General features: G+C 36.3%; 4 protein-coding genes across 5 annotated transcripts in view; 1 reads left to right on the forward strand and 3 right to left on the reverse strand.

Annotated features, from left to right (window-relative positions):
• The window catches only part of LOC306987907 (SLAM family member 9-like), a 436,375-nt gene that overhangs the window by 7,912 nt on the left and 401,275 nt on the right, over positions 1-27,188 (reverse strand). The gene's annotated exons all lie outside the window — the stretch shown is intronic.
• Positions 1,470-14,735, forward strand: LOC306987938 (uncharacterized protein). 2 transcript variants are annotated; one of them, XM_079592600.1, is made up of 6 exons: positions 1,470-1,679; positions 3,136-3,540; positions 3,829-3,888; positions 6,743-6,847; positions 6,938-6,988; positions 7,440-14,735. In XM_079592600.1, the coding sequence occupies exons 1-5, from the start codon at positions 1,634-1,636 to the stop codon at positions 6,979-6,981; spliced, it is 660 nt and encodes a 219-aa protein (XP_079448726.1). In that variant the 5' UTR covers positions 1,470-1,633; the 3' UTR covers positions 6,982-6,988; positions 7,440-14,735. The 2 variants fall into 2 exon arrangements, with proteins under 2 accessions (XP_079448726.1, XP_079448727.1); XM_079592601.1 differs by having other exon boundaries at positions 1,541-1,679; positions 6,941-6,988.
• Positions 16,369-18,497, reverse strand: LOC306987943 (ladderlectin-like). Its single transcript, XM_079592606.1, has 6 exons — positions 18,317-18,497; positions 18,125-18,192; positions 17,815-17,945; positions 17,070-17,195; positions 16,777-16,888; positions 16,369-16,590 (listed from the first exon to the last, which is right to left on the reverse strand). The coding sequence occupies exons 2-6, from the start codon at positions 18,183-18,185 to the stop codon at positions 16,523-16,525; spliced, it is 498 nt and encodes a 165-aa protein (XP_079448732.1). The 5' UTR covers positions 18,186-18,192; positions 18,317-18,497; the 3' UTR covers positions 16,369-16,522.
• On the reverse strand, positions 20,595-25,327 carry LOC306987931 (uncharacterized protein). Its single transcript, XM_079592579.1, has 4 exons — positions 25,281-25,327; positions 22,193-22,522; positions 21,307-21,594; positions 20,595-21,067 (listed from the first exon to the last, which is right to left on the reverse strand). Exons 1-4 carry the CDS (start codon positions 25,303-25,305, stop codon positions 20,940-20,942), a joined length of 771 nt encoding a protein of 256 aa, XP_079448705.1. The 5' UTR covers positions 25,306-25,327; the 3' UTR covers positions 20,595-20,939.

The raw sequence follows: 27,188 nt of genomic DNA on the forward strand, positions 1-27,188 counted from the left end.
TGACTGTTTCTGAAACATCCGTGTCTTTTATCAGCATCAGTTTTCGTGAAAAAGGAAGTCTGATGGTGAGGTTCATATTAACATGAAAGGAAATAAAGACACTATTTACCCACAAACAACTGACACACACACATTAGTGTGCCTAACAATAATGCACACATATTTTCCATCCATCAGGTCAATCTACTTTTTCTTTTTTAAATAAATGAGACCGCAGAAGTTTCACTTTGACTCAGTTGCTGGTGTCACATTCGGTGAATCGTGTTCTTTCTCTGCGCTAGAAAAGATGCGCTGTGGTTTTCTGTGGAGCTGGGGTGGGCTTAACATCTTGTTTACCTTGAAAATAATCATTTTATTTTCATTTTGACACATTCAGGCCTATTTGCAAATCAGTCTTTCTCACTGAAGTGGTCTTGACTTATGTAGCAAATGCATTCATGAGACAAATGCATGAATTGAAAATGTACCTTATGTGAAGTAAGTTGCTTTGGACAAAAATCTCATGCATCATCACATTTACAGGAGAAATTAGGCTATATACTCGATGAATTGCATACTAACATCCTAAGTAGGCTACATCTAGTTAATTAATTAATTAGTTAATTAGTTAATTAATTAATATTAGTTAATTAATATTACTCAGTAGCCTACTTATTTTAATAAGAACAATGTAACTACGTCAACTTAAAATAAAGTGTTACCAAACTGATTGCTCACATCTATACCCAGACCCATGTAGCCTTGTTAGGAGATGATCAACGATATTTGCTGGTTTTACTGGTCATGATGTTTTGGCTCATCCGTGTACATCATTACTGGGAATGAAGCCTTGTGAAGCCCTGAGGTTGTACTGGGAACAGCGCCATCTGCTGGCTCCTAATGCATGTTCTATCAACTGAGAAAGTTTGCTGAACAAAAGGACATTTTCTTCTTACATAAGTAGGCTAAATATGTTTTTGAAATAATTATCCACCCACACCCACACACACACACACACACACACACCCACACACACACACACACACACACACACGGAAATAAAAAAATAAAATAAAATAAACTATAAACTATTTTTTTTATTGATACATGAATCATAACATAGGCTACTGCTTTGAAAAATTTCAAAGTTGCCAATACCCTACAAAACTCGCAACTTATGCAATTTACCAGAAAACGAAACCTGTAGTTGCCTTCCATCACGTGATTTTCACAGAAACGATACAAGCCTGGACACGGAATTTTGTAGAAGAAAAAAAAGAAAGAAAAAAGTTTGCGCTTAGGCTGCTCTATCTAACACACTGCCCCACACAACATCACTAATAAATGGTCTTTATACATGTCCACTTACAATATATAAAAGTGTATTGTATGCCTATATCTTAGGCTACTTAATTGTGACATCATGATCCAACCCGTTGTAACCACGCCTACAGTAAGAAATAAAGGCACACTGTTCACTATCGTTATCTTCACAGACTTGAACATCTCAACCTGAACGAGCTCCGTGTCCTCCACCATCAGGACTTGCTCTGCCAGCTCCGAGGAAATGATGCAGCAACATTCAACATTAAAATAAATTGATTTAGCATCTGAACATCAACAACAAAAAATAAAATACAATAAAACTTCAAAAATGGGAGGTTATCTTCTGCTTACTCTGTTTGTTTTTCTCGTCGATGGTAAGTCGCTTTGGCTTTGTATTTTTGATAGGCAATGCATTCATGTTAATGAGTTGAACGTGCGTAGGCTATATGTGATGTAAATTGTTTCGGATAATTGTCTCTGCCGAATGCAGGTGTGAATGCATCACACACATGCACAAGTCACTACACTTGCATCCTAATTCAGTCCGTTGCAAGTTTAAGTTTGCGCAATGCTCATGTTTTGTTTTTCTTTCTCAGAGAGTCAGTCAGCACTCCCTTTGTCCTGTCTGAACCCGTTTAACCAGTTCTGACAGCAAACAGTCACTAGCCAATTGAACACATTCAATGCGTGTATTGTAGCCTATAATGTAAAATAATTATTCTCTATCTCTCCCTTTCTTGTTCTGTGCCCGCAAGTGATAGAACAAAAAACGAACCTTAGCCTATAGTTTGCTTTTGATCACGTGATTTCCTGAGAAACGATACAAGCCATACAGATGACCTTGAGCCTCTGTTTCATACGTAACACCACTAATAAATGATCTTCACTGGTTTAGATTACAGCTGGTCTCCCTGAATAACAATGAGCTCAAACTTAAGTGCTTAAACTCCTTTAAAAGCAAACAGACCAGCTGCGCAGTATAGGCCTAAAACCAGGAAACAAGCTCAGGCAAATTTAAGATGTTTATCAGTAGGGAACAACTGGGATCATGACTGGTCGGAAAGGCATTGATATCTTACTGGTTATTAATCGTTATGAGTTGACTATAGGCTATACATATGTTTCCCCTAACTTCAGAAGTAGTATTTAATACGAAAGAGGATTAGGGCCTAGCAATAATAATAATAAAAAAATAATCTTGAGATTATAGTCATTATAATTCATTATAATTATAGTTAATTATTCTCATTATAATATATTAGTCATTATAATTATACAAATAAAACCATCTCGAGATTAAAGTAATTGTAATGCGAGATTAAACTCGTTACATTTCTAGAAAAAAAGTCGAAATACAATGTTGAGAAAAAAACTCGACATAATTTCGAGGATAAAGCTGTTGTTTCGAGAAAAAACTCAACATAAAATCTAATTCTTAGTTTTATTAACATTTTATTTCTCAAAGTTTATTCTCAAAGTATAATGAGTTTATCTCAACATTTTATTTTGAGTTTTTTTAATTTTGCTTTATAATGACTTGAATCTCGAGATGGTTTTATTTGATTTTATTATTGCTTGGCCCTAATCCTCTTCCGTAATAGTGATAGTTCTGTATGAAGTATTTTAATATTTACATGTAAAATGAGGCTGTAAAAATATACATTTCTTTACCACAGAGATCTTAATGATTTAAGATATTCTGTCATTGGCTTTCTCGTAATCAAACACATTGCTGTGTTGTTTGAATTCCTTGTCAAATACACACACACACACATGCACGTACAACACACACACGCACACATAATTAATTATTGTTCATCTTTTTCGCAGGTGTGGTTGGTGACGCCTCTGGATTGAACTTGGTATCAGTGATGAAGGGAGATTCAGTCTCTCTACACACTGGTGTTACCAAGCAAGACCGTGACAAGATGCTGTGGTATTTCAACGACACTCTCATAGCTCTGATCAATGGAGAGCCCAGAACTAGTTGTCTGTATGATGGAGAAGGCGGGAGATTCAGAGATATAGTAGAGGTGGACTATCAGACCGGATCTCTGACCATCACACACATCACATCTGAACACGCTGGACGTTATGAAGCAAATTTCATCCAAAGCAGAAGCTCAGGCACCAGCCAAAGCTTGAACCGAAACAGCAAGTGTGACAGCACAAAAATCACCATAAAAACCAGCAACATCGGCGACACCATAAACACATTTATTGTTTCCGTCAGCAGTGAGTCACTCAATCGTTTCCCAGCAGCACTTCTGGCATTTGCGATTGTTTGAATGTCAACCGTGACATGCAGACCAGTTTATCCTCGTTCCTTGTATAACCTGTTTCAGAACATATTATTTACTGCATTTCTGTTTTGACAAGATTAGACTGACACTGTGTAGACATACCTTGTGAATAATTAAACATTATGATTATATAAAAATATAACTGCTCCTTAAAGGCTCTTTTTCCGACTGCTTATATATCAAACTTTTTTAATTTATTTTATTCTCTTGTATTCTCCAGCTCCTGACAAAATCAGTGACGAATTGGACGAGATGGGAAAGAAGCACGATTCTGACAGGAGTATGTTTCTTCTCCCTTTCTTTTTTACGGTCATGTGAAACAGTGTGTGTGTGTGTGTTCGGTCTTCTGTGCACTTTGGTCTCGGTCCAGGACATTGCTCCAAAGTCTCTTTTTTTTTTGCAAACCTACGCCCTGCTGTGTTCTTTCTCCTGGCAACCCTCCCAAACATGCCATACTTGTCCCGTCTTTTTCAAATTGTTCTGCCGGGAACTTCATCATTTCACATGCCGAGGCCTGTCGAGTCTGAGGTGTAGCTCTTGGGTGTTTCACGATTTCTCTGATCTTTGGGTGAATTTGCTGGGACGTCCACTCCTGGGAAGATTGGAACTGTCTGGAAAGTTTTCCACTTGTGATTAATCGTTCTTACTGTATAGAACAATGGACTTCAGATGGTTTAGCAATGGCCTTGTAACAATGGCAGTAACAAATATTTCTCTTGTAAATTTGGGCCAAATCCTTTTTTTTTATTTTATTTTTGCTCATGGACTCAGATCAGATTTTTTTTTTTTTCAAGACAGTGTGAACGGCACAAACCACATGGAATCTGATCTTTTCAATTCCCATTCGGGTCACTTCCATATGTGATCCTGAGTCAGATACAGGTCTGATGTTTTGCTATGTGACCTCAGTCTGAACAGCCATATGGGAATTCATGCGACTTTAAAGTCGCTCTAGAGCAACATTCGTCACATTTCTGCGCTCATGGGAGTCACTTCAAATATTTTACATACCTGAAGTTATCAAAATAGTTTTGAAAGGTAGTCAGTGAAGGACAGTGATGTGTCAGAGCTCATAATTATTACTGTGAAACAAGCAAAACATCATAAATGTTTAGAAACTCTGCTCTATTTTTTCACATCCTCCTCTTTATTTTTTTATATATTGCCTTCGCATACATTATCTGGCTTTTGCAGCAAATCACACATAAACGCATTATCGCTTACTTTAATGTCCTCTGTGTTTCCATATGACAGCGTGACATCTTTTTGTCGTTCTTTTGCGCATGCGGGTCAGTTCAGGACCATGATCTGTTCACACTGGATCTGCTATTGACCACATTTAAAACAATGTACACAGCTGTAATCTGAGTAATAAATCAGAATTGTCCACCAAAGCGTTTTTTCACGCGGTTGGTGTGTTTTTCCATCTGTTTTAAATGGGAGCGCCGCGTTTTTTAAACGCCATGAGCGTTTTTTTCACGCTGAAGCGCTGAGCGTTCGCCGTTTTTTACAGGTTAGGATTAGAAACCCGATCTACAGGTCACCGAGAGTTGAAGACTGTTCAACTTTGGGTAAAACCAGAGAATGTCTAATATGGGAAGAACTTCCACTCCCAGTAAACTTCCGGCTTCTGAACTGGTTGCAGTTCCACTCTGGTTCCACATGAGGGCGCTCACAGGACGAGTGCAGAATGAATGGAGGTCTATGGAGCTATACGCCTCAAAATACACTTTTCTCAGGATATAATTTGAATGTTGTATTTGAAAGGAGATGCAAAGAAATGACACATTGCTGGGTGTTAGATTTTTTAGAGTCACTTATTTGCTTTAAAAAGTCTTTTAAAATGTCAATGACGTTATACACATTGTACGACCAGAGATACTTCTTTATGGCAATCCTTCAGTCACTGTGGTGCTTTCGCGCTCTGCACTTTCTTTTCTCTCGAGGCATCGACAACACAGCTGACACAGGTAAACACACGTGCTAGAAGAGTTTTTGCTAGAAGAAATTCTGGTCCCGCTTCGGATGCCATGATGCCATCAAGCAGTATCTCTGGTCATAGTCAGTCCTTCACTGACCAATCAGCGTTCATTAGCAGAATGCTAGTGTGTAATAGGCAACAACAACTCAACCTGTAAGAAATCGAAAGGACATAAGTACTCGTTCATTCAACTTTAGACCTATAACCCATGTTGAACTTGCAAAACCTACAATCAAATCTGAGATTTCTCAACGGCAATCGGGTGAAAGAGACAAATTTAGCCGTCTAGCTCCATAGACTCCATTCATTTTGCACTCGGGCGATCGCCCCCAGTGGAACTCTGGTGGAACTACAACCGAAATTCGGTACAATGGGACTTTATAGGGAGTGGACAGGCTCTCCGTAGACAGGCTCTGGTAAAACACAGCGCTCATCACTGTCACTTTTTACCCAACCGTCCAATCACAGTGCAGGAGGGGCAGGACTAATACCACACCGACCAACCGCCACATTCTGCTTGTACAACGTCAACAGATGACAACAACAAGCATGACAACGGAACTAAATAATTTAAAACAAGAGCCAGAGAAAATACATTACATTGTATCGACATTTTAATATAGAATCAACACAGAAACAAAATATGTGTGAAATGAGATGCTAGTAACACTTTTGTGGATATTCCGTATCATAACAAGCAAAGTGTCTCAACTGAAAAAAATGCTGCGCTGCCAAAACGCTCTCAAGTTCCCATTCAGCCGGCTAAAAACGCTTTAGTGGACACATGGTCGTGTGAAAGCAGCCTATGATCATTGCTGGTGTCTTTCCTGCTTTGCATTGTGTTAACACACACCTGAAGGCTCCAGACCAGCAAACTGACAAAACTGCTATTATAGAGATGATCACACTTGCCGAAGAAGCGCTAAGACTGCTACTGACCCTCTTCATTATTATATTAACAGTAAGGGTGTCCTTAGTTTTTCATACATAGCTTCTCCATTTTGTATAGAATCTTTTTTTTTTTTTCAATTATGTCCCAATACGTAAAACCGCGGAGTTCAACGAGGGTTTAATTATTTTTTTTCACATTAATGTATTTCCAATTACTGTATCAGATTCCCTCACACTGGCTGTATGTGTTTCTCTGTTCCAGGTTCAGTTCTGATTACAGTTTCTGTAGCACTAATGTGTGCTGTTGCTGTCCTGATGTCTGTAGCTTTTGCTGTGGTTTGCTATCGCCGCAGGATGTCCAAAAATGGCAAGTACCACCTGATATATAGTAAGAGGAAAACAACATCATTATTATCAAAAATTTGCATTTAATTGTGTGTGTGTTTTCTTCTTACAGCAGAAGTGGAGAAAAACAAGCAAGAGCAACTGTTGAAAGTCTAATTATGAGGTAAGATGCTAAACTACTCAAGTAGAACATTTTCATAAAGATACAGTATGGTGCAAATGTCTTAGGCATGTTACAACCTTGTCAAAAAGTTTTTTGTTTTGCTGTGATGTGCCATTTGTAAATATAATTTTAAAATATTCTTTGTCCCACAAATTGTAATAATCAAGTGATATTTTTGAATTCACAAAGAATGTGAAAACAGTGCAAACAGAAATCTGATCTCGCCATCATCCAGTTAGTCTGTGTGATTCCATGACGAAACAGAACAACTGACACTGTATATTAACTGTATATTTATAATTCCACTGACTGAATAGAATTTATTGCAAAATCATCATCATTAATCATAAAATTACTTTTAATCTGAATCTTATTAACTGATGATGACAGATGTGTTGATTTCACTGTTCATCTCTCTCTCTTTACCCTGTGATTTATTGTTTTCTTACAGAAGGATGTCTTACAAACTGATGTCATGGCCCAGGTCATAGTTAGAAAGGAGGGGTTGATCATAAGTCTGAGTGGACGTCCATGATACAATTCTTGCACCACTCGTGTTCAACCTGTACGCTCCCACTGAACCAAAAAATGAGAAGAACCAAATTGCTTACCACACTCTCTAAAATTGTTTTAGTTGTTTCAACACATGTTTGGGTCAAATATGGACAAACCCAACCGTTGGTTTAAAATTTTAATGAAATAATAATAATATGTTTATTTTATATAGCGCTCAAAGAATGTTACAAACAATAAACACAAATATATCAAAACCAGGACAAATATTAGAAACAATACAGTATACACATCAAACACCACAGATGATCATGGAATCTGAGGGAAATTATGGAGTGAAAACTATACAAATATCTGACTAATAATCCAAACAGAATGAGCAGTATTGTTAAAACAGAGTAAAGATTAAGTCGTCACCAGCGGGAATCACAAAAACTTAACCACAATGGACTTGTATGAGTGTGAGAATTTTTAAACAACAATACAAGACCAAAACAGACAAAAAGTCACATGACATAAAGTAAACAATTAAAAAAAATATATAATGTAATAATTAAATACAAAATTGATTATGTAAACCAATGGTTGGGTCTTGTCCATAGTTTGACCCACACATGAGTTGGAAGAACATTCTGAGTGTGAAAACATTTAAACAATTCTTGGAAAAAGAAAATGTATGATAAATTATTAATTTAATCACAAAAAATGTAAGTTAAAATTAATACATAATAGGGGTGTAACGATACAAAAACACTGTTGGTTCGGTACGTCCCGCGGTTTTGACGTCTCGGTTCGGTTCGGTTCGGCCGGTCGGTCGGTCGGTGGGGGGGGTGGGGGGGTTAGAAATCTAAAATGTGTGATATGTGTAACAGTGATTTAATTAAATAACAAATTCTGTCTTTAAATTAATTCAATTACAATTAAAAGTTTCGCAAGGATTAAAAAATAATAATCTGCTAATGCTGTAAACTTGCACATTACTATTAAAAGTTAACAGCAGAGCCTAGGCTTTTAGACTAAATTCAGTTGCTATTTTTTTTTTAGATAATAATCATCAATACTCAAATAACAAACTATGCACACATGTAAACTGCACATAAGTTGTTTGTTGTTGAAATATAGCTAACCATTTCACAGTTGCTGATTGCTGAGTCACAGATATTTTAAACATACATTAAATAATCAAGATATCATTAACCGTAAAGTAAAATATAGGCTGATATAGTGAATATATTTTGTGAAAGAGTTCATTTCTCTAGCGAACCAACAAGCTGTGGACACTGAATGGTGACAAACTAAGCTGTTTTATTGACGTCTTTCCGCTGTTAAAACACTGATTGAGCGATTACACAAGTTATGATGCGTTTCAGTAAGTATACATATATCTTTCAACATACCTTCAGGTGTCCATTCATGTTTACTCTGTAACTGAGGAAGAGATGATCGCGTTCACTCGCGCTGCCGCTTTAAATGAGGAGCCTAATATACAGTGATCCGTCACCCCACATCAAAGAGCACCAAATTTATTGTTTGAATTTCGTAGTCAAATAGACGGATTTTAATAGATTACACCTCGTTTATTATCGAAAGTAACAAAACACGGAGCTTATTGCGATTATTATAATCATTACATGTGGTTAATGGTGGTTAGGCTACAAAGCTGTATTCGTTGCGTACACATAAGACATGAGGTCCAATGAGCAGGCCGGGGCAGTGCGTATCGTCGGTGGTGTATCGCGTTGTTTCGGTTGGGTTTGAATTTCGTTACACCCCTAATATATAATTTGAAAATAAAAGCAATCAAAACGAAACTTTCTTAAAAGATAGATGACATATTATCTTTATGCTATGCGGTTTCTCTATTCTCTATGTAATTAGTCACCTGACTATTGGCCGGTTTGTATGTTCAATTTCATAAGACTTTCCAGAAGAGGGGATGTCAAGTGACCCAGAGGGAGATGGGTGCTTGAATACTTTGCTTTCCTCAAACTTCCAATTCCTCCAATTCTTTTAGCTGCTAAACAGACTTATAACTGTGTAGAAACCCGTTCTGACAAAGATTTTCCTATTTTTGGCTCGACTCATTCGCAAAAGGCTAAACAAGAAGAACGGAGGATCGCGTCGGCAGTATCGGCTGATGGACAGCTGGCCAACTTGAAGATAATGGTGCACCAGCTGCAGTCAACGGTAGACGATCTCGAAAACAGGTCATCGTAAGAATCTAAAGATACTGGGACTGCCAGAGAAAGCCGAAGACTCACTCTCTACAAACCTTCGAGACGTGATTCTGAAGTGGTTCGATCTGCCTGCAGTGCAGACTTTCCTGCTCTGGATAACAAGCGGGCTCATAGAGCCCAGACTTTCGCATCTAAGGGAGCTTTCACACCTGCCTCATTTAGTTGGGTTGAATCTAGAGTTGCACTAGAGTTCATTGTCTCGTTTGGCGCGGTTCGTTTGGCCAGGTCTGAATGCAGCAATCGCACTCGGCTGCGCAGCAAAAGCGGACGAGGTGGTCTCGGTACGCTTTCAAACGAGTTCTGTTGGAATTTTCCCACACGTTAATTCTGACCAATCGATGTGCAGTTATGGAAATAAGTTCAAGACACATCTGGCCAACGAGTGATGTGGATGTTGTCATGTGACTGCATTTTGGTTCGTTTCATCAACTGGTTCGGACCAGAGCAATCAGTGTGGTGTGAAAAGGAACCAAAACGCCTGAAAAAAATGTCCTCCCTTGGTCCGGACCAAATGAACCGAACTACAGGTGTGAAAGCACCCTAACAATCCGAATCCAGCATTTTAGTTTGTTTTCTACAATTCACTGACAAAGAAGCAATCCTGAAAGCAGCCCTGAAGCACAATACTTATAACGGTTCAGAGTTTCATTTCTATTCGGATTTGTCAGCCGGCCCTTGTTGCAGAAAGCTCTATCATCTCGAGGTCTGTATCATGACTTTGCTTTTCCGATCAGGCTCAGGTGCCCAGACAATGAAACGATTCGTCTGTTCAACAACCCGGAGTCAGCCAATACTTTTTTTGGACTCTTTGGACAACTAACTTTACTCTTGGTTTGAAATCGTCACTAAGTCATTAAGTTTAGGACTTATTAAGTGTCAATACTTCACCTATAAAAATAATTTCAGTCATTAATTACTCACCCGCATGTCGTTCCAAACCTGTCGTTCCAAGACTTGTTCATCTTCAGAACACAAATTAAGATATTTTTGATGAAATCCAAGAGGTTTCTGAACCATTCATAGGCAGGAACGCCATTGCAACTTTCAAGGCCCAGAAAGGTAGTAAAGACATAGTTAAAATAGTCCATGTAACACCAGTGGTTCAACCTTAATGTTATGAAGTGACGAGAATACCTTTTGTGCATAACCAACCCCAAACTAATGACTTTATTCAACAATTTCCTCTCTTCCACATCATTCTCCTACACTGTTGATGTAGTGTAAACAGTGCAGCAGTTCCAGGTTCTACATCAGAACGCTGACGTATTGGCCGACGCTGGTCACATGAGCACCACGACACATGCGTGTGATGCAGGAGCCGGCCAATAATGAGTCTGCGTTCTGACCTGAGCCTGGAATCACTGCACTGTGTTTACAATGTGAACAGTACAGGAGACTGACAGAAGAGAAGAGATTGTTGAATAAAGTTGTTATTTTTGTTTGTATTATTGCACACAAAAAGTATTCTCGTCACTTCATAACATTAAGGTTGAACCACACGAGTCCCATGGACTATTGTAATCAAGGAACAGAAAGCTTTTGGATTTCATCAAAAATATTTGAATTTGTGTTCCAAAGATGAGCGAAGGTCTTAAGTGCGATGTACACCGGGACAATTATCGCGTGCTTATCGCCGACGTTTAACGCCTCGTGACTAAACTCACCCCGGATTTCCACCAACTGTGGATCGGCTCCGTACTCTGCCGTCCTTCAATACTCACCGGGTGCGGATTTGATGCGGAACGGCTGCGGCTGCTGGCACAAAAGTATAGTTTAGAAAAAAACTCGCCTCTGAGCGCCGTGCCACCTTGTGTACTTGAAACACCTTTAGGGTATTTCTGCTTTTCAATAAGCGCCATCTACTGTCAGAGAGTGAATTTGCACGGTTTCATTGGCCAGTGAAAATTGCTTGGGTATGAACACGCGTCGAAAAACGCTGACGATAAGCACACAATAATCGTCCTGGTGAGCACAAGGCTTTACGGGTTTGGAATGACATAAGGGTGAGTAATTAATGACAGAAATTATTTTTTTGGGTGAACGATCGCTTTATGCGAGGATAATCATGTGCATTTAATCTGACATAACTGTAGTATAAGGTTATGAGACGCATTATATTAATGCTTGGCTAAAGAGATGCGTCTTTAATCTAGATTTAAACTGGGAGGGCAAGTCTTTTTTTCCAGTTGTCTCATTTAACAACGCTAGTTCTTTCTGTTTTAGTTAAAGAGTGGTTTGTGATAGGGCTGCTTAATTTGGTGGTATTAACATGTTACCAGCTGTTTCAAGTCATTCTGGGTTAATATTCCATCACTTTTTGCTATCATCTGTGCCTCATTATTTGGGGATGGTGTCTTGGGCGGAGGGACTTTTAGGTTTGTTTTGTTTATTATTTTCAGCAAAGATTGTAGCATCTTCAGTATTATTTAAAACACGTTGCATGAATCTATTCAGGAGATTTTCCCTTAAAGTCACAATGTATCAAAAGTAGCAGATCTTTTGAGTTATAACATTTAAACACGGTGTTTTGAAAACTAGTCCCGTTCGAATAGTCTTGTGTATTGAACTCTTCTATTTTCTTGGTTGGCAAAAAAAACAATTATGTTTAAATTATGTAAATTACATTTAAGGGAATAGATTACATGGAATATACATGAAAAAATTCATGAAAAAGACAAATGAACAGCCAAAACCCAAAATAAGTTGCTATAAGATTCAGTTTTATTGTTGTATTGGCATATAGCAAATACTTCGGTATTTCCAAATATTTTACAGTCTTTCTGTGTACAGTTAAAACAAGAAATGAAAATAGTGCAAAACAACGTAAAATATTATGTAAGGAAGAAATATTTTTAAATGTATATATTTTTTTATATAACTCTGATTGTATTAGTCTGACAGATTAATGTAATATACACCTATGACTGCAGGGTGACTAAATCATGGGCTAATTTACATTTTTGGGTGAACTATCCCTTTAAAGACATGCATCATTCTTATGAAAATACCTTAGATAGCTTGATGAACACATATAGTATCGCCATCATGAGTCTGTCTTCATGTCAAAATGTCTCTATTTGCATGTTGTTATATCCATATATGGCATTTCATGAAAACATCATTACCACTGTGTTTCTAAGTTTCTACACTATAGCCACATCATTTTTATAAATGTAAATATATATTGGTAATATTTAGATTTTTGCGATTAAATCTTCATATTAATAACAGTAGGAGTCTTGAACTGCAAACTCTCAAGTGTTCACTTTCTAAATATACAGTATGTTGGTTATGTCTCTGTCAGAATGCAACCTTTTCATTTTGTGTATGTCATTTATGCCCTACTTACCAAAATATGGGGTGCAGGTTTGAAGAAAACATGGAGTACTTATACTCAGAGAACACAACTAAATACAGGTGTGATGCATCAGTAACATACAGTAACAATTTAGTGATTATGGCAATGAGAACTAAACTGAAAGGAAACACAGGAACATGAACAAAAATGCAATGAAACATAACATTGCTAGAATGAATGGTCAACTGGTGAGTAGCACTGTTTCATACACTGATCAAGGCCGTTTTTACTTCAGTTCACTGGGATGGTCATAGAGTGTAAAACTAGAGGAAAAATGAAAATGCCATTTTATATACGTTAATGTTAATATTCTGGTTATTCTCACCAACCCCAAATCTCAAGCACAGACTCCGGTGAAAGTGATCACACTTGATCTTGAACTGACTGAAGACATCTTCTGACATCTACTTCATCCTCCTCTTTAATATTCTGTACACAACACAAGATAATAATAATAATAACATTTAAAACCATTAAAGTTTTAGTTCATTTTTTTCTAATAACTGATCAGGTCCAGCTCCTTGCTACTGCTAACATGAAGCATCTTGAAGAAATGCCATCAAACATTTTGACATCTCATCGATATACTTCATTTAGACATGCAAATATTTAAAATTATATTACAATGGATATTAATGACAGACTTGAAGTGTTTAGACTATAGAGGCTGTCACAAATCAAATAATTATTAGAATGCCATATGACAGAAATACCAAATTTTTGTCACATTCATTTCCTTTTTTGTCAGACAAAAACACGTTCAGTATACAAAACGCCATGAAACAGTTTTAATGGACAAGTTGTGAAAATGACATGATCTTCTAGGACATTTACAGTGCGTGCCATTGTTAAGACTTTACTTCTATCCTTCACAGCCTCGTTTCAATCTATTAGGGCTATACATATACATTTTTAATAATAATACTTGTTTAAAACTCTTGCTTTGATCAGTTTTTCTACATTTTTTTGTGAATATAAAATATCATGACTCCAGCAACAATCATCAGAGATCCAGCAGAGATCAACACTATCAGAAACACTGGAGGAGGAGAAGGAGAATGTGTGTCTGGCTCTGTAATGATAAAGAAAGAAGTGATTGCATCAGTCTGATCTACAACAGAAGACCGAGATCAGGCCAGTAAACACACACGTATATCATCAGTGCTGTGGTACCTGCACATGTGTGGCAGAGTGTGTGGATGTCCAGATGTGTGGTCTGGTTGCTGATGGGATTGTTCAGCACACAGCTGTAGGTGTTTTTATCCTGATATTCCACCTCCAGAGGTAGAGAGAGACTTCTGTGTATGTTATTAGCGACACGTTTTTAACATTTGATGGTTTTTATTGGAACAATAAAATTGTTATGTTTTTAGAAACCACATGTTGTCCATAATCAGTATTGTGACCTCTAGAGGGCTCCTTTGGTAGTCAGCTATATTTCCTACACTACACTGACGACACAGCTTAATGCTCATTGGTTTAAACAACAGTGATGTATTGTTCTCTATTAAAATGTTTGAATTGAAAACTGATTTCATGTTTTTATGTCTATAAATTGTGTGAGTATTCCCAAACTCTCTGACGGTGTGTTCTCTATATGGGTTATTTGATTGTTGTCATATTATTTTTTTTTTATAAAACGTAGCCTAACCAAAGACGTGTTTATCAATATTTTTTACTTTAATATGTAAATAACAAGAACTTGGAGTGTCTTGTTCATTATATTTATTTTCTTATAAAAGCAACAGAACTAATGTTGTTTTGGGAGTTTTACATGCATGCAATGACAAAAAACACTTTTGTTGTCGTATAATATGCATTTATTTTTACCTGATTTGCTCACCGACTCCCAAATGATTCGTTCAACGACTCGTTTTTCAAACCCCTCCTTTGCGCGACGCTAATCTGCGGTGATTGGTCAGATGACCCAGCAGTGTTTACAGAGATAATACTTATTGTTTAACACGGAGTACAATGATGCTTTTATCAATTAAATTTTGTTATAATAATGATTATAGTCCACTGCTTTGTAGTTTGTAGTAAAAAACTAAAAATAAGATAAAGAATTTAATGTTATGTTAGCGAGCATAGCCCAGAGTTCATATTGTAAAAGCACAATCAGTCTTTGTTTGCATTAGCCCGATGCAAAAACATAACGTTTTTATATAAAAAAAAATGCAGTTACGTTCCTACAAGGTATTACTCTATTCTTTAGACAACTCCGAAAACAACGACAAACACTTCACATATCTCAATACAATTGTCTTTGAAGACCTAGAAGCTAAATGATGCTTACACAACAAACAAAATAATAATTAAGCATGCTACATAAAACATAAAAGCAACAATTATTAATCACACTTACATGTTGTGATACGGAGGAGGAAGCTGATGCAAATACACTTGAAAATGAACCTTCCTTTAATATCAGCCGGCTGGCGAATCCAAGTTTGATTGCATTTAAGTTGGTAAAGCAATCGTCTTCAAAATGGCGCGAACAAAGCACAAGGCTCGGACTACTCTTCTGTGGTATAGTTATATGAATTGTAGTTACTTAGTCTTCAAATGCTCCTCTTTGGGCAGATGAAAAAAGTTGGCTTTTGAGCCGCACTTCAGAACACAGCATCTCGTCGCCATGATATTTTCCCTGCTGGCCTTGGAGCGCAATAAGTGGGAGTGGGCGTATCGTATTCAAATAACTTGACAAGTTGACGTCATCTAGTCAGAGAAAAAGCTTCGGTCTTCTAACGATTCATAAAAATGACTCCGAGTCGACTCTTACTTTTGAAAGACAATAACTTTATATACGGTGCACTTTCATATTTCAAACTTTGCAGGATGTTTTTGTTCACTTAGATCTATGTTACACACTACATGAAAGGTACATTTCAAAATTCCATAATAGGTGCCCTTTAAATTACATCCAGTTTATTAGCAACACCGTGCACGAGCGTGGATCCCGCGATATCCATCTTTGATCTCGTTGGTGTCTCATCCACTTCGAGAAGAGAGAACTGTCCGGCTTGCCTGCACTTGTTTCACTCCTCCCCTCACTGCAGCCGCCTACTCTCGCATACAATTCAGGCAAGGCGCATCTCAAACAAGCTTATTGTCTTCTTTGCCAATGATTAAGCATATGTGCAGTTGAAGCACGCTTAAACCCCGCCCCGATGATGACATCATTCAATGCCATTCTAACCATATCATCAAACCTTGCTATACAATATACAAATTTTAAATACTCAAATTTGATTGTCCACAATGCACAATTTGCTTTCTCAATGCTTTTATTCATTTGAGTAGTGTTTCAGAGAAGATATGGAAAAGAGATTAAAGTTTATAAGAGATTTGATTTCAGAATAACATTTTTGTAATATTGGAAAAAATGTAGTTGAATGAAAGTAACTGTGGAGCAGCATGACGGTCTCACAGGTCCTTAACACACATATAGGGCAGTGAACTTGAACAGGGCATGTCGTTCCAGCAACGGTTGGCTGTAAGGTAAAATAATGAAATCAGTTATTCTGATCATTATAGTGCTGTTAGAATCAAAATAAAATAGATCGTTCAACTTAAGGCACTTTGTGAAATCCAAATGAGTCATTTCATGTTACTGTATGATGTGAAATTGGATTGTAAATTATAACTGAAAGTATTCAAAAATCAGACTGTATTCTTACAGGTCCAGTTGATCTCCAAACAGTTCTCGGGACGCTTGTAATTGTTAGGTTCTCCAGTGCACCAGTGCGTATACAAAAACACAGTTCCATCGCTCCACAACCACTGTCCATCCTGAAGAGTGAAGAGAGTGAATACAAAGAGTGCACTGCTGTTGTCAGACTTCAGGAAGAAGCGAAATAAGTTCAGATTTGAAGTCAAACCATCTTCATTAGAAACTTTGCCTTTACTGTTTAAAGCAGAACTTTTAGTCTAGACAAACAAAGCGATATCTTTAGGACACAACTGAACTTACTTGTACAGCATCATGAGCACCAATCCAACATTGTGTGGCAGGAGAAGGTAACCGACTCAGCAGGAAAGTATTTTCCAGTTTATTACGCACCGATGCGAGATTCGCACCAAGACTTTGACAGTTTCTCTAAAGAGACAGATTTTTTCATTGTCAATACAAAATATATATTTTTTAGCATAAAGCAAAAGTGACAACATTTTAGACATTTGCAAACAAAGGCTGCTCCGATTGATTATTTGCTCAGTACCAGTTTTCTGTACTATTTGTTTGCAGAAAATTCGTTTTTAATATAATAATATTCCCACTTTATAGTAAGTGTCTTTAACTAATATCTGAAACAAATGACTTGTAGGATTTACTTGATAAAATCCTCGTAACAATTTGCACTAACACATTTTAACATTAACATTTTACTGCTATACAACTTGCCTGTAATTATCAAGTAGAATCTACTTACTATTGGACTTAAAATGAGTTTGACATTTAATTGACACTTAACATTTCTTCATGCTTGAATTGAGTACTAGTATATCATTTACTTTGTTTTTTAAAATTCTTGCCTGAACTAGTTTTTTCATGTAGAAATTAAATTTGTTTTTTTTTACTGTAGCATTTACATCACCACAGAACCATTTTTATCAGTTTGAATTATTAATTTGACAATGCACTTTACATCTGTCTTTTAGATGTAGTTAAAGACACCTAATATAAAGTGTGACCAAATCCTCTTGTTGTAACACGTTACCTCTGCTGTGATCCAGTTAGTCGGATGTGAAAAGTACTTGAAGCATCGGAGTCCGTATTTGATCCATGTAGCGGGGCATCTTCCGGATAAACCAACTGCATCCAGTCTATTAACCTCTCTTGTAACATTCACTGCAAAGAATGCTTTAATTAGTATTTATGTCGCTTATTTTGTGTTTTTGTGATTATGTGCTGAAAATATGTGTACTTTATACACTGTAAACCCCTTATTAATCATGTAGATAATAGTCAATGGAATATTGTACATTTCCACAATGTTTGGGTTTTTACTTAATAAATGTCTTGGTTACCTTCTGCATCCCCCATGGAGAAGACGATGAAAAGAAGCAGACAACTTTTCAGCATTGCCATGATGAACCTGAAATTAATAAGCAGGAAAAGTTAAATGTCTGCATGCACTCATACGCTGCACACTCGATTATCAATGCATTTAAAGACAAAGCACAAAAATACTTCAGTTAGAACATTTATTCAGAACTCACTTTGGTTTTTAATAAATTGTTGCCTTCAGAATATCAGATGAAGATTTGGTGAAGAGCCAGAGCCTGTGTAACACCGTAAGATTCTCATATCTATTGAATGGAGATGGGTCATATTTATATCAGACAATAACATCCGGGTGTCCTGGGCAAAGATCAAACTTTACCATTTCTGGCATATTAGTTATAGATTTATAGTAACAATTAAGAGAGGTCAAATGTTCAAATGTGCATGTCTTGAGTTCCTGCTTGCGTGCGAGTGTACCAGTGTTCAAGGTCAAATTATTCACTGAATAAAACAGTGAGTAGAATAAAAAGAATAATAAAAAAAAATATGAGTTTTTGCACTCATATTTTTAAGTAATTGTCACATGTATGGAATTAACTAAGTTAGGTCAAATTAACAAAGAGCGTAAATACCTTGACCAGATAGAGTTTGTGGAGTACTTACTCATTTGAAGTTTACTTTGCTCTGTTTCAAGTACATTTCACTCACTCTTTGTTTGTAAACTCAAACAATGTAGCACTGAAATAAGCCATGATTTTAAAGCGCATGGTTTACTTTAAAACATGCAAGTAAAAAACAGTAAGACTACATATCTACACAATATAATGAGGTACCCAACCGAAATCATAGACTCCTACACAACACACAACAGTGACAGTAAAAATGACCCATTTATCAGTAGTTTTTGAGAAAATGGGTCATTTGTCCACCCAAGAGGACGTTTGACTGACATGTAACGCAATCACAGTTCCTTTTGTTCCGTATCATGTTTAGCGGAAATCTAAATCAAAGTTCCGTATCACTTTGAGGAAATCCATTCTATATGTCATAAAACCACAAGTCACTGAACCTAACAAAGATACGATAGATGGCCTATATATATATATATATATATATATGGCCTAGATAGATAGATATCCTAATAACTATTCTAAATAACTATATTTATTTATACCAAACATTAATAACACACCACTTCATGATATGAAAGTCTTATTTTCACTTTAAGTAAAGTTTACTTTTCTACTGGCCAGTTTTTTTAAACTCCAGTTAAATATATAGGCCTATTTACTGACTATACAGCCTATATACTGTTGCTATAGTAACGAACACAACTGTAACCTGCTAGAACAGGTGTTACGGTTGAACTAGTCTTGCGTAGCCGTATTCACCTAACATTATCATTATCTTACCACTAAGAGTTCTCCTAAATGGCAGTAAGTTCTTATTTAAGAGTTTCCTCTTAACCCTGACAAAGAGACCAACTTTTACTGAGGAATTGAGAGAAGTCTTAAGCTAAGAGAAAGGCCGGGGTTGACCTTGGATGATGTCATTACTCTTACTAACTATGACCACAGTGATTGGCTGATGGCGAGGAGTCTCTGTGAGTGATTTAATCATAGAAATATTGTAGAATTCAAATAAAGGTTTTAAAATAAAAATATTACCATATTCCATATACCATTTTTTTTTTTTATGTTTTGGTTTTTAAACTGTCGAGGTAACTTGGTGAGTTGGCGAGTTGTATGCCTCGTCTCGAGCTGATTATATAGACCGTTTGAATGTGCTCCTCCTGAACTTTGTTTATTAAACATAATTTGTTGCTTGAATTCTGCAAACTCTTTTTTTAAAGATATTAGAGGTCAGAACATCACGCAGCAGAACTGTGACTTAAACCTATCGACCAGCTCACTTAGCACGGCGTTCGTGGCTCGACTGGTCGAGTCTGTTTCCCAAAGATGGTTCCTGCCTGTATACGCGACGTGTACTGTCTTTACAAAGTATCTTCTTATTAAACTGTCTGTACACTTACACAGTTCTCAATGCTTCGGTTTGCATGTAGGGACCCTCACTATGCTACCGTGTTAGTGTGAGGCTATTTTGAGCCTTGTTAGTGGTATTAACAAACAATTTCTTTTTATTTATATTCGATGCCCCATATACCAGCGTTATGAGCTAATCTGTTTTTAGAGATAAAACTCTTTACATTCGATTATCATGAAAACACATCCCAGAGAACGATCGACTCGGTAACCATGTGTTCATTTTTCGCCGGGATTGTCCTTTAATGAATGTGGTTACTCTGTATCATCAAAACAAGGTCAAGAGTCTGAAATTATCTTCCAATCTTTGATCCGGTCTTTAAATATGTAATATCTGTAATGTTTATGATGAAAAACTTTGACCCTTTTATTATACCCTTAAACTATCATTTAGGCCTATGTATGATTCATAGCTGTTTATCAGTTCAATAATTCATATTCAGTTTTCTGTTGAATTCTACAGGGATTTATTGGTGTGACAGTTTTACACGTGTGGGGTTTCTGCATACAATTATAGACTACAACAAAATGAAAACAGCAACATAACATTAATTAATAAAAAATGAAAACACTGCAGTTAACAAAGAAATATAAAATGGATGACATTAAAGAATAAAATGAAATATTCAAGAATACTGGCCCAATGGTCCAATACATGAGTAATAAACCCTTTACAATCAAGCTCAGAATATAGGCTAAAGCATTTCAATAACTAAACAATTAGACTATGCATAGTTTAAACCGGCAATAGGTCTATATGCCACAATATTTATGATATCTGTTCAGTTTTCTCCTGTTAACCTCTTGTAGATCTGACGTCATTGACCAGAAGAACAACAGCAGCCGCAGAAGCCACGCCCATCAGCGCAGTGACGACCAATCGCAGCACAGCCTCAACTGAATCACAACAGGGGGCGTGTCCTTCTGGGGGAAAATACGAGCAATGATGAATTGAATTGAGATTTTAGTCTCTGACATGAACTCAAAAATATGTTGTTTTCTGCTCCACACAAGAAAAATCAAGTAAAAATTGTTCAGAAAGACACAAGTACATGATGAAAGAAGCTCCTTAGTTCTTTAAGTCATCCTAAATTATCGATAAAATCGACAAATTAATTCAGTGAATAAATATCAGCGCTAACATCAACTAATATCAGTCGTACCTGCACATGTGTGGCAGATGTTGATGTCCAGATGTGTGGTCTGGTTGCTGATGGGATTGTTCAGCACACAGCTGTAGGTGTTTTTATCCTGATATTCCACCTCCAGAGGTAGAGAGAGACTGATGCTGAGATCACACACACTGATGCTGGACAATACACTGATTCCTGCGTACCAGGAGAGAGTCGCATCACACACACTCAACACTGATGAACACACCACTGAACATGAAGATGATGATGAAGAACAGTGTGAAGAGTTACTGATGATGACAGGAACAGGCAGACGAGCTGAGAAAGATGAGAATAAATCACTATCCCATCTAAGATTAATCTACTTCAGAGCTATATACACTGTAATACAAAATTGTAAAAAAAAAAAAAAAAAAAAAAAAATCCTCAAATGACCGGCCAAACAAAAACTGTAAATGTAAAGTTAAATATTATATTCGAGGAAAATTCTGTAAATAATCTGTAAAAAAAATATATATTAGAGTGAAGGAAATAGTGAGATGGAGGAAAGAAATGTTTTCCTCCCATCTCAGATTTGTTTTCTTCTACCGTGTCCCTCTAGGGGCTCCGTACCATCTAGTGGTGAATTCACAAATTATTATCACGATTATTTTTGTAATTTTACGTAGGCTTTGTATGTTTAAGAAAACAGAAAAAAATACTGTAGAAATAATCATTAAGAAAAGAGAATTACTGTAATTTGTCATTAATGACACAATCCTTAAAAACAACAACTGAACTGTTCATTTCACAGATAAGATACAGAGATTTGAGTACAATTTAAAATGAAAGAAAAATACTGTAAAGAATATATTTTCTGTAAAATTAGATGTATTTTTACAATGTAACAAATAAAATAAACAAATATTAAACTCACAATAGACAGTGAGAATGAAACTCCTGCTCAGATTTCTGATCATATCTAGTTTATAAACTCCAGTATGTTCAGTTGTGGTGTGTGTGATGGTCAGAGATCCAGTTTGATCGTCCAGCTTCAGTCTGTCTCTGAATCTCCCATCAAGAACATCTTCATATACAGTCATGGTGCCGGCAATTACATCTATTTCTGCTATTAAAGTGTTTTCATCTCCAAACCTCCACTGAATCACATCATCATCCATCATGTCAGTGACACCAGAGTTTAGAGAGACTGAATCTCCCTCCGTCACTGACACTGACTTCACTGCATCTGAACCTGCAAACACTCCTGGAGAACAGAGTGTTTGTAGATTAAAGCTAAATTGATGTCAGTATTACTATTTCAAAGAGAAGTGAAGAACAAACAAACGAGTAGCACAGACAAAAAAATAAATAAATAAATGAAAAATCAACAGACAGAAGAAGAGATGTGAATAACTGGTGATTACCGTTTAGGAAAACAATATTTATATTCAAAACAAAACTCATTGCCTTTGTATTTAGAGATTCTGAATAATTGTTTTACCAATGTTGCTACACACAATAATTTTAGAAGATTTTCTGCCTCAAAACTTTAAAACTAGTTGAAAAATTTGCTTCAAATAATTCCCAGAGATATTCAGATATGAAGAGTATGTGTTTCTGATTCAATCTGTGTATAATGTGATGATCTGTGAGGAAAGACCGGAGCTTTACCAGCTCGATTTCAGAGTGTCTTTTATCTGGAAATAACGAATGCAAATCCATCATATTACCCTGTATGAAAAGCAAAGCATGAACTAAATCAGTAAAACAATGATATAAAAACACTTACCAACCCGTCGCCACAAACACAAGCTGAACAAAACGCCAACATGAACCATTTTTACTGAGCACTGTAACATTATAATGTAAATCTGAGATATTAATAGTGTGTGTGTGTGTGTGTGTGTGTGGATCCTCCCCCATCAGGACCACCTATCAGAGACACACACTAGATATTACTGTCTCAATATAGCATTTATTAAGACTCACTTAATATAACATTCTGTAACACCGAAAGTTATTAAAATGATCCTATATTTGCATCATTTTATCTTTGATTTCTTATGCAGGCTTTCTTAGAATATAAAATAAAATAAAGACACTCTTTACCCACAAACTGACACACACACACACACATCAGTGTGCCTAACAATAACACACACAGGTTTTCCACTCATCAGGTCAAAATTCTCTGTAAAGAAACGAGACCGCAGAAGTTTCACTTTGACACACAAACGCTGCTGGTGTCCGAGTCACTGAATCATGTTCATTCTCCGAGCTAGAAAAAAAAAACATGCGCTGTGGGTTTTCTGTGTAGATAGAATGTGGTTTTGAAAAAAAATTAAAAATGTTTTTAAAAATGTTTGGGTGATTTGTTTACCTTGTAATTAGTTCTAGTCCGACACATTCAAGCCAGTTTGCATTCAGTTGTGATCATGCTTTGTCTTTCTCACTGAAGGAGTTACATGCTTTCTATAGCAAATATATTCATGTAGAGAACGCATTAACTGAAAATGTGCAACTTGAATGCATTTTTTTTGGGGGGGGGGGGGGGGGGTGTACGCATGGGTGTAAATTCATCATCACCTAGTAACAAGTTACTCAATTAATTTCATCCTTATTCATTACAATAGTAAGTTTGTGCAGGGCTCATGTTATGAAGATCCAAACGTAGGTTGGGGGAGGAGCCTAATCATTCCGTCCTGTCAATCAATCTCCAGCTGCAGAACCGCAGCGCCAGCAGTTTCAGACCAGCAGGATAGAAGTGAGGGGCGGAGCTTATAGTGTTGCCATTATTGTTTTATTAAATATGATCTATTTTCACATGGATTTTGATCGGATTGATATGTAAAATATTTTAATAATACTTTTAAATAAAGTCACTTTTTTAATGATTAAGCAATATTCTAAAAAAACGAATTATGTTCATAGATGATACAAACAATATTTTGTTGTTAGTTCACAAGCATGACGGAGAATACGTTCAGTTGTCTTTTTTGTAATACAATGCTCATGCATGATAACTTTCACTAAATGGCTGAAATAAGGTGGTGAACACAAGCTGAAGACACTTTCACGTTTTATTTTAAGACATAAAACACTCTCGGTTACTCACGTAACCTCTGTTCTCTCTAGATGAGGGAACGAGTGTTTTGTAAGAATTTGAAGCAACACATTTTTTTGGGGGGGGGAAAATCTGAAAAAAACACAAAGGTACAGGACTGTGAACTTGGATTGAAAGACTACAATCCCATGATGCATTGCAAACAGAATGATCGAATTAAAAACGATGGAGTGATATAGAACTACTCATTTAAAAATGTTTATTATATGTTTAACAACAATGTATTTTTTGCATTCATCCCAGTTTTCTCGCTGCTATACGTGATGCTTGAGCGATTACACAAATATTGATTCCTTTGATTCCTCCATCCTTTTCTTATTGAACTGACACATTTTCAAATTTTGTAAGTATAAATTGAAACACAATCATCACAAACATGTTAAATTCATTTAGCAGAGATACAGTTATTTGGGATTTTTTATAAAAAAAATAAACTTTACAGATTCTAAATTAACTGTAAAGGTTGTTTGAAAATGAGCAAAAATGGGTTTTGAGAGTCAATTTAGTTTGATAAATATAACATTTCCCTAATAACAAAAACAAACTGATAACATATTTTTCTTTAGGAAAAGTCATATTCAATTGAATGAAGTAAAACAGATGGAAAAAGAAATAAGACTAGGTTGAAGTTAATTTTAACACTTAGATATTGAGACATCTCATAACAAAAGAAAGATGAACAGGGACATTCAAAAAGTAAATGCACAATAGACTTTCACATTTACAAAAAGAGCGATTGAAATCGATTCGGATGAAAACACTCTTGTGTCTTTTCCTCGCGTTCTTGACAGGAGGAGCTAAAACAGGAAAGGAAGCAAAGGTGTGTGTGTGTGTGTTGCTAAAAAAAGAATACAAATAAAAATGTGTGTGTTGCTTTCCCTTTACTACTTTCACTTACTAGCAAGTAAGCGATGATGCTCCATGCGTGACGCATGCAATACTTCTTCTTCTTCTTCTTCTTCTTCTTCTTCTGTTTTGTGTGTTCTATGACAGATGGAGTTTAGCGCCTCCTACAGGCCTAATGCAGTCAGCATGGAGAAGTGCAGTTGTTCTGGAAAGTATTGTGTTTTTACAGACATGTCACAATAAAAATGTTACTAAGTAAATAAATAAATAATCACAGTATTTAAAAAGTGTTTGTAATATATATCATCTTTTTAGTTGTATTGATCTGTTCTGTAAAGACTATTACAGTAAATATTCTGATTTATAGATTAATTTGCCTGTGGATTTAAGTTGTTAATCAATGAATGTGATCTAATGAGCATTTTAATATATATATATATATATATATATATATATATATATATATATATATATATATATATATATATATATATATATATATATATAAAACATATATTATAACATATATCCTATTTTTAAGAAAACTTATATTATAATGTAGCAAAGGACACATGAAGCACAAGACCGTATGTGAATGTGATTCACTGTTCAGACTCGAGCAGCTCAAAGTAAACCTCTATGACTTCTGTGCAGAGATGCGGTTTGATGTGTTGATGAAAATAAACCGCTTCTGCATCATCTTGGAGAGTGTTAATATTAGGTCGATTTTTCTTAATAATCCGTGTATTGCAAAGCAAATTTTAGAACTGCATTTTATTAATCCTCTGAATTTGACTTCAGTTCGCTGGGATGGTCATAGAGTGTAAAACTAGAGCAAATAAAAATGCACTTTTATGTACATGTTAATGTTAATATTCTAGTTATTCTCATCAATCCCTAATCTCAAGCACAGACTCCGGTGAAAGTGATCACACAGCTGGATCTTGAACTGACTGAAGACATCTTCTGACATCTGCATACACCACTGCCTCCTTTTTAACATTCTGTACAAAACACAAGATAATAATAATAATAATGCAACATTTGAACCGGGCCATTTAATGATGTTAAGTTTGAGTTTAGTTGTTTTCTAATAACTGATCATGTCCAGCTCCTTGCTACTCTTAAAGGGTTAGTTCACCCAAAAAATGAAAATAATGTCATTAATGACTCACCCTCATGTCGCTCTAAGCCCGTAAGACCTCCGTTCATCTTCGGAACACAGTTTAAGATATTTTAGATTTAGTCCGAGAGATTTCTGTCCCTCCATTGAAACTGTATATACAGTATACTGTCCATGTCCAGAAAGGTACATAAAAACATCATCAAAGTAGTCCATGTGACATCAGTGGGTTAGTTAGAAGTTTTTGAAGCATCGAAAATACTTTTTGGTCCAAAAATAACACAAAATAAGACTTTATTCAGCATTGTATTCTCTCCCGGGTCTGTTGTCAATCCTTCACAGTTACGCTGATGGCGTAAGACGCTGATGACGTGTTATCTGGTGCGCCCGAGCTTCGTTTACAGTCTGAGGGAAACGCACGCTGTAAAAGTGTCTCATCCGCGACATGCACATTTACGCACCATTAAAAAAATGATATCCACGCAAACAATGTAGAATAGCTTGAATATAGCGTGCGTCTCCCTCAGTCTATAAACGAAGCTCGGGCGCACCAGATAACACGTCATCAGCGTCTTCCGTCAGCAGCGTCACTGCGGAGTCCTGAACGCAGATTGACAACAGACCCGGGAGAGAATACAATGCTGAATAAAGTCTTATTTTGTGTTATTTTTGGACCAAAAAGTATTTTCGATGCTTCAAAAACTTCTAACTAACCCACTGATGTCACATGGACTACTTTGATGATGTTTTTATTACCTTTATGGACACGGACAGTATACTGTATATACAGTTTCAATGGAGGGACAGAAAGCTCTCGGACTAAATCTAAAATATCTT

The sequence above is a fragment of the Phoxinus phoxinus genome, assembly GCF_949152265.1.
Source record: "Phoxinus phoxinus genome assembly, chromosome: 20".
Lineage (NCBI taxonomy): Eukaryota > Metazoa > Chordata > Actinopteri > Cypriniformes > Leuciscidae > Phoxinus > Phoxinus phoxinus.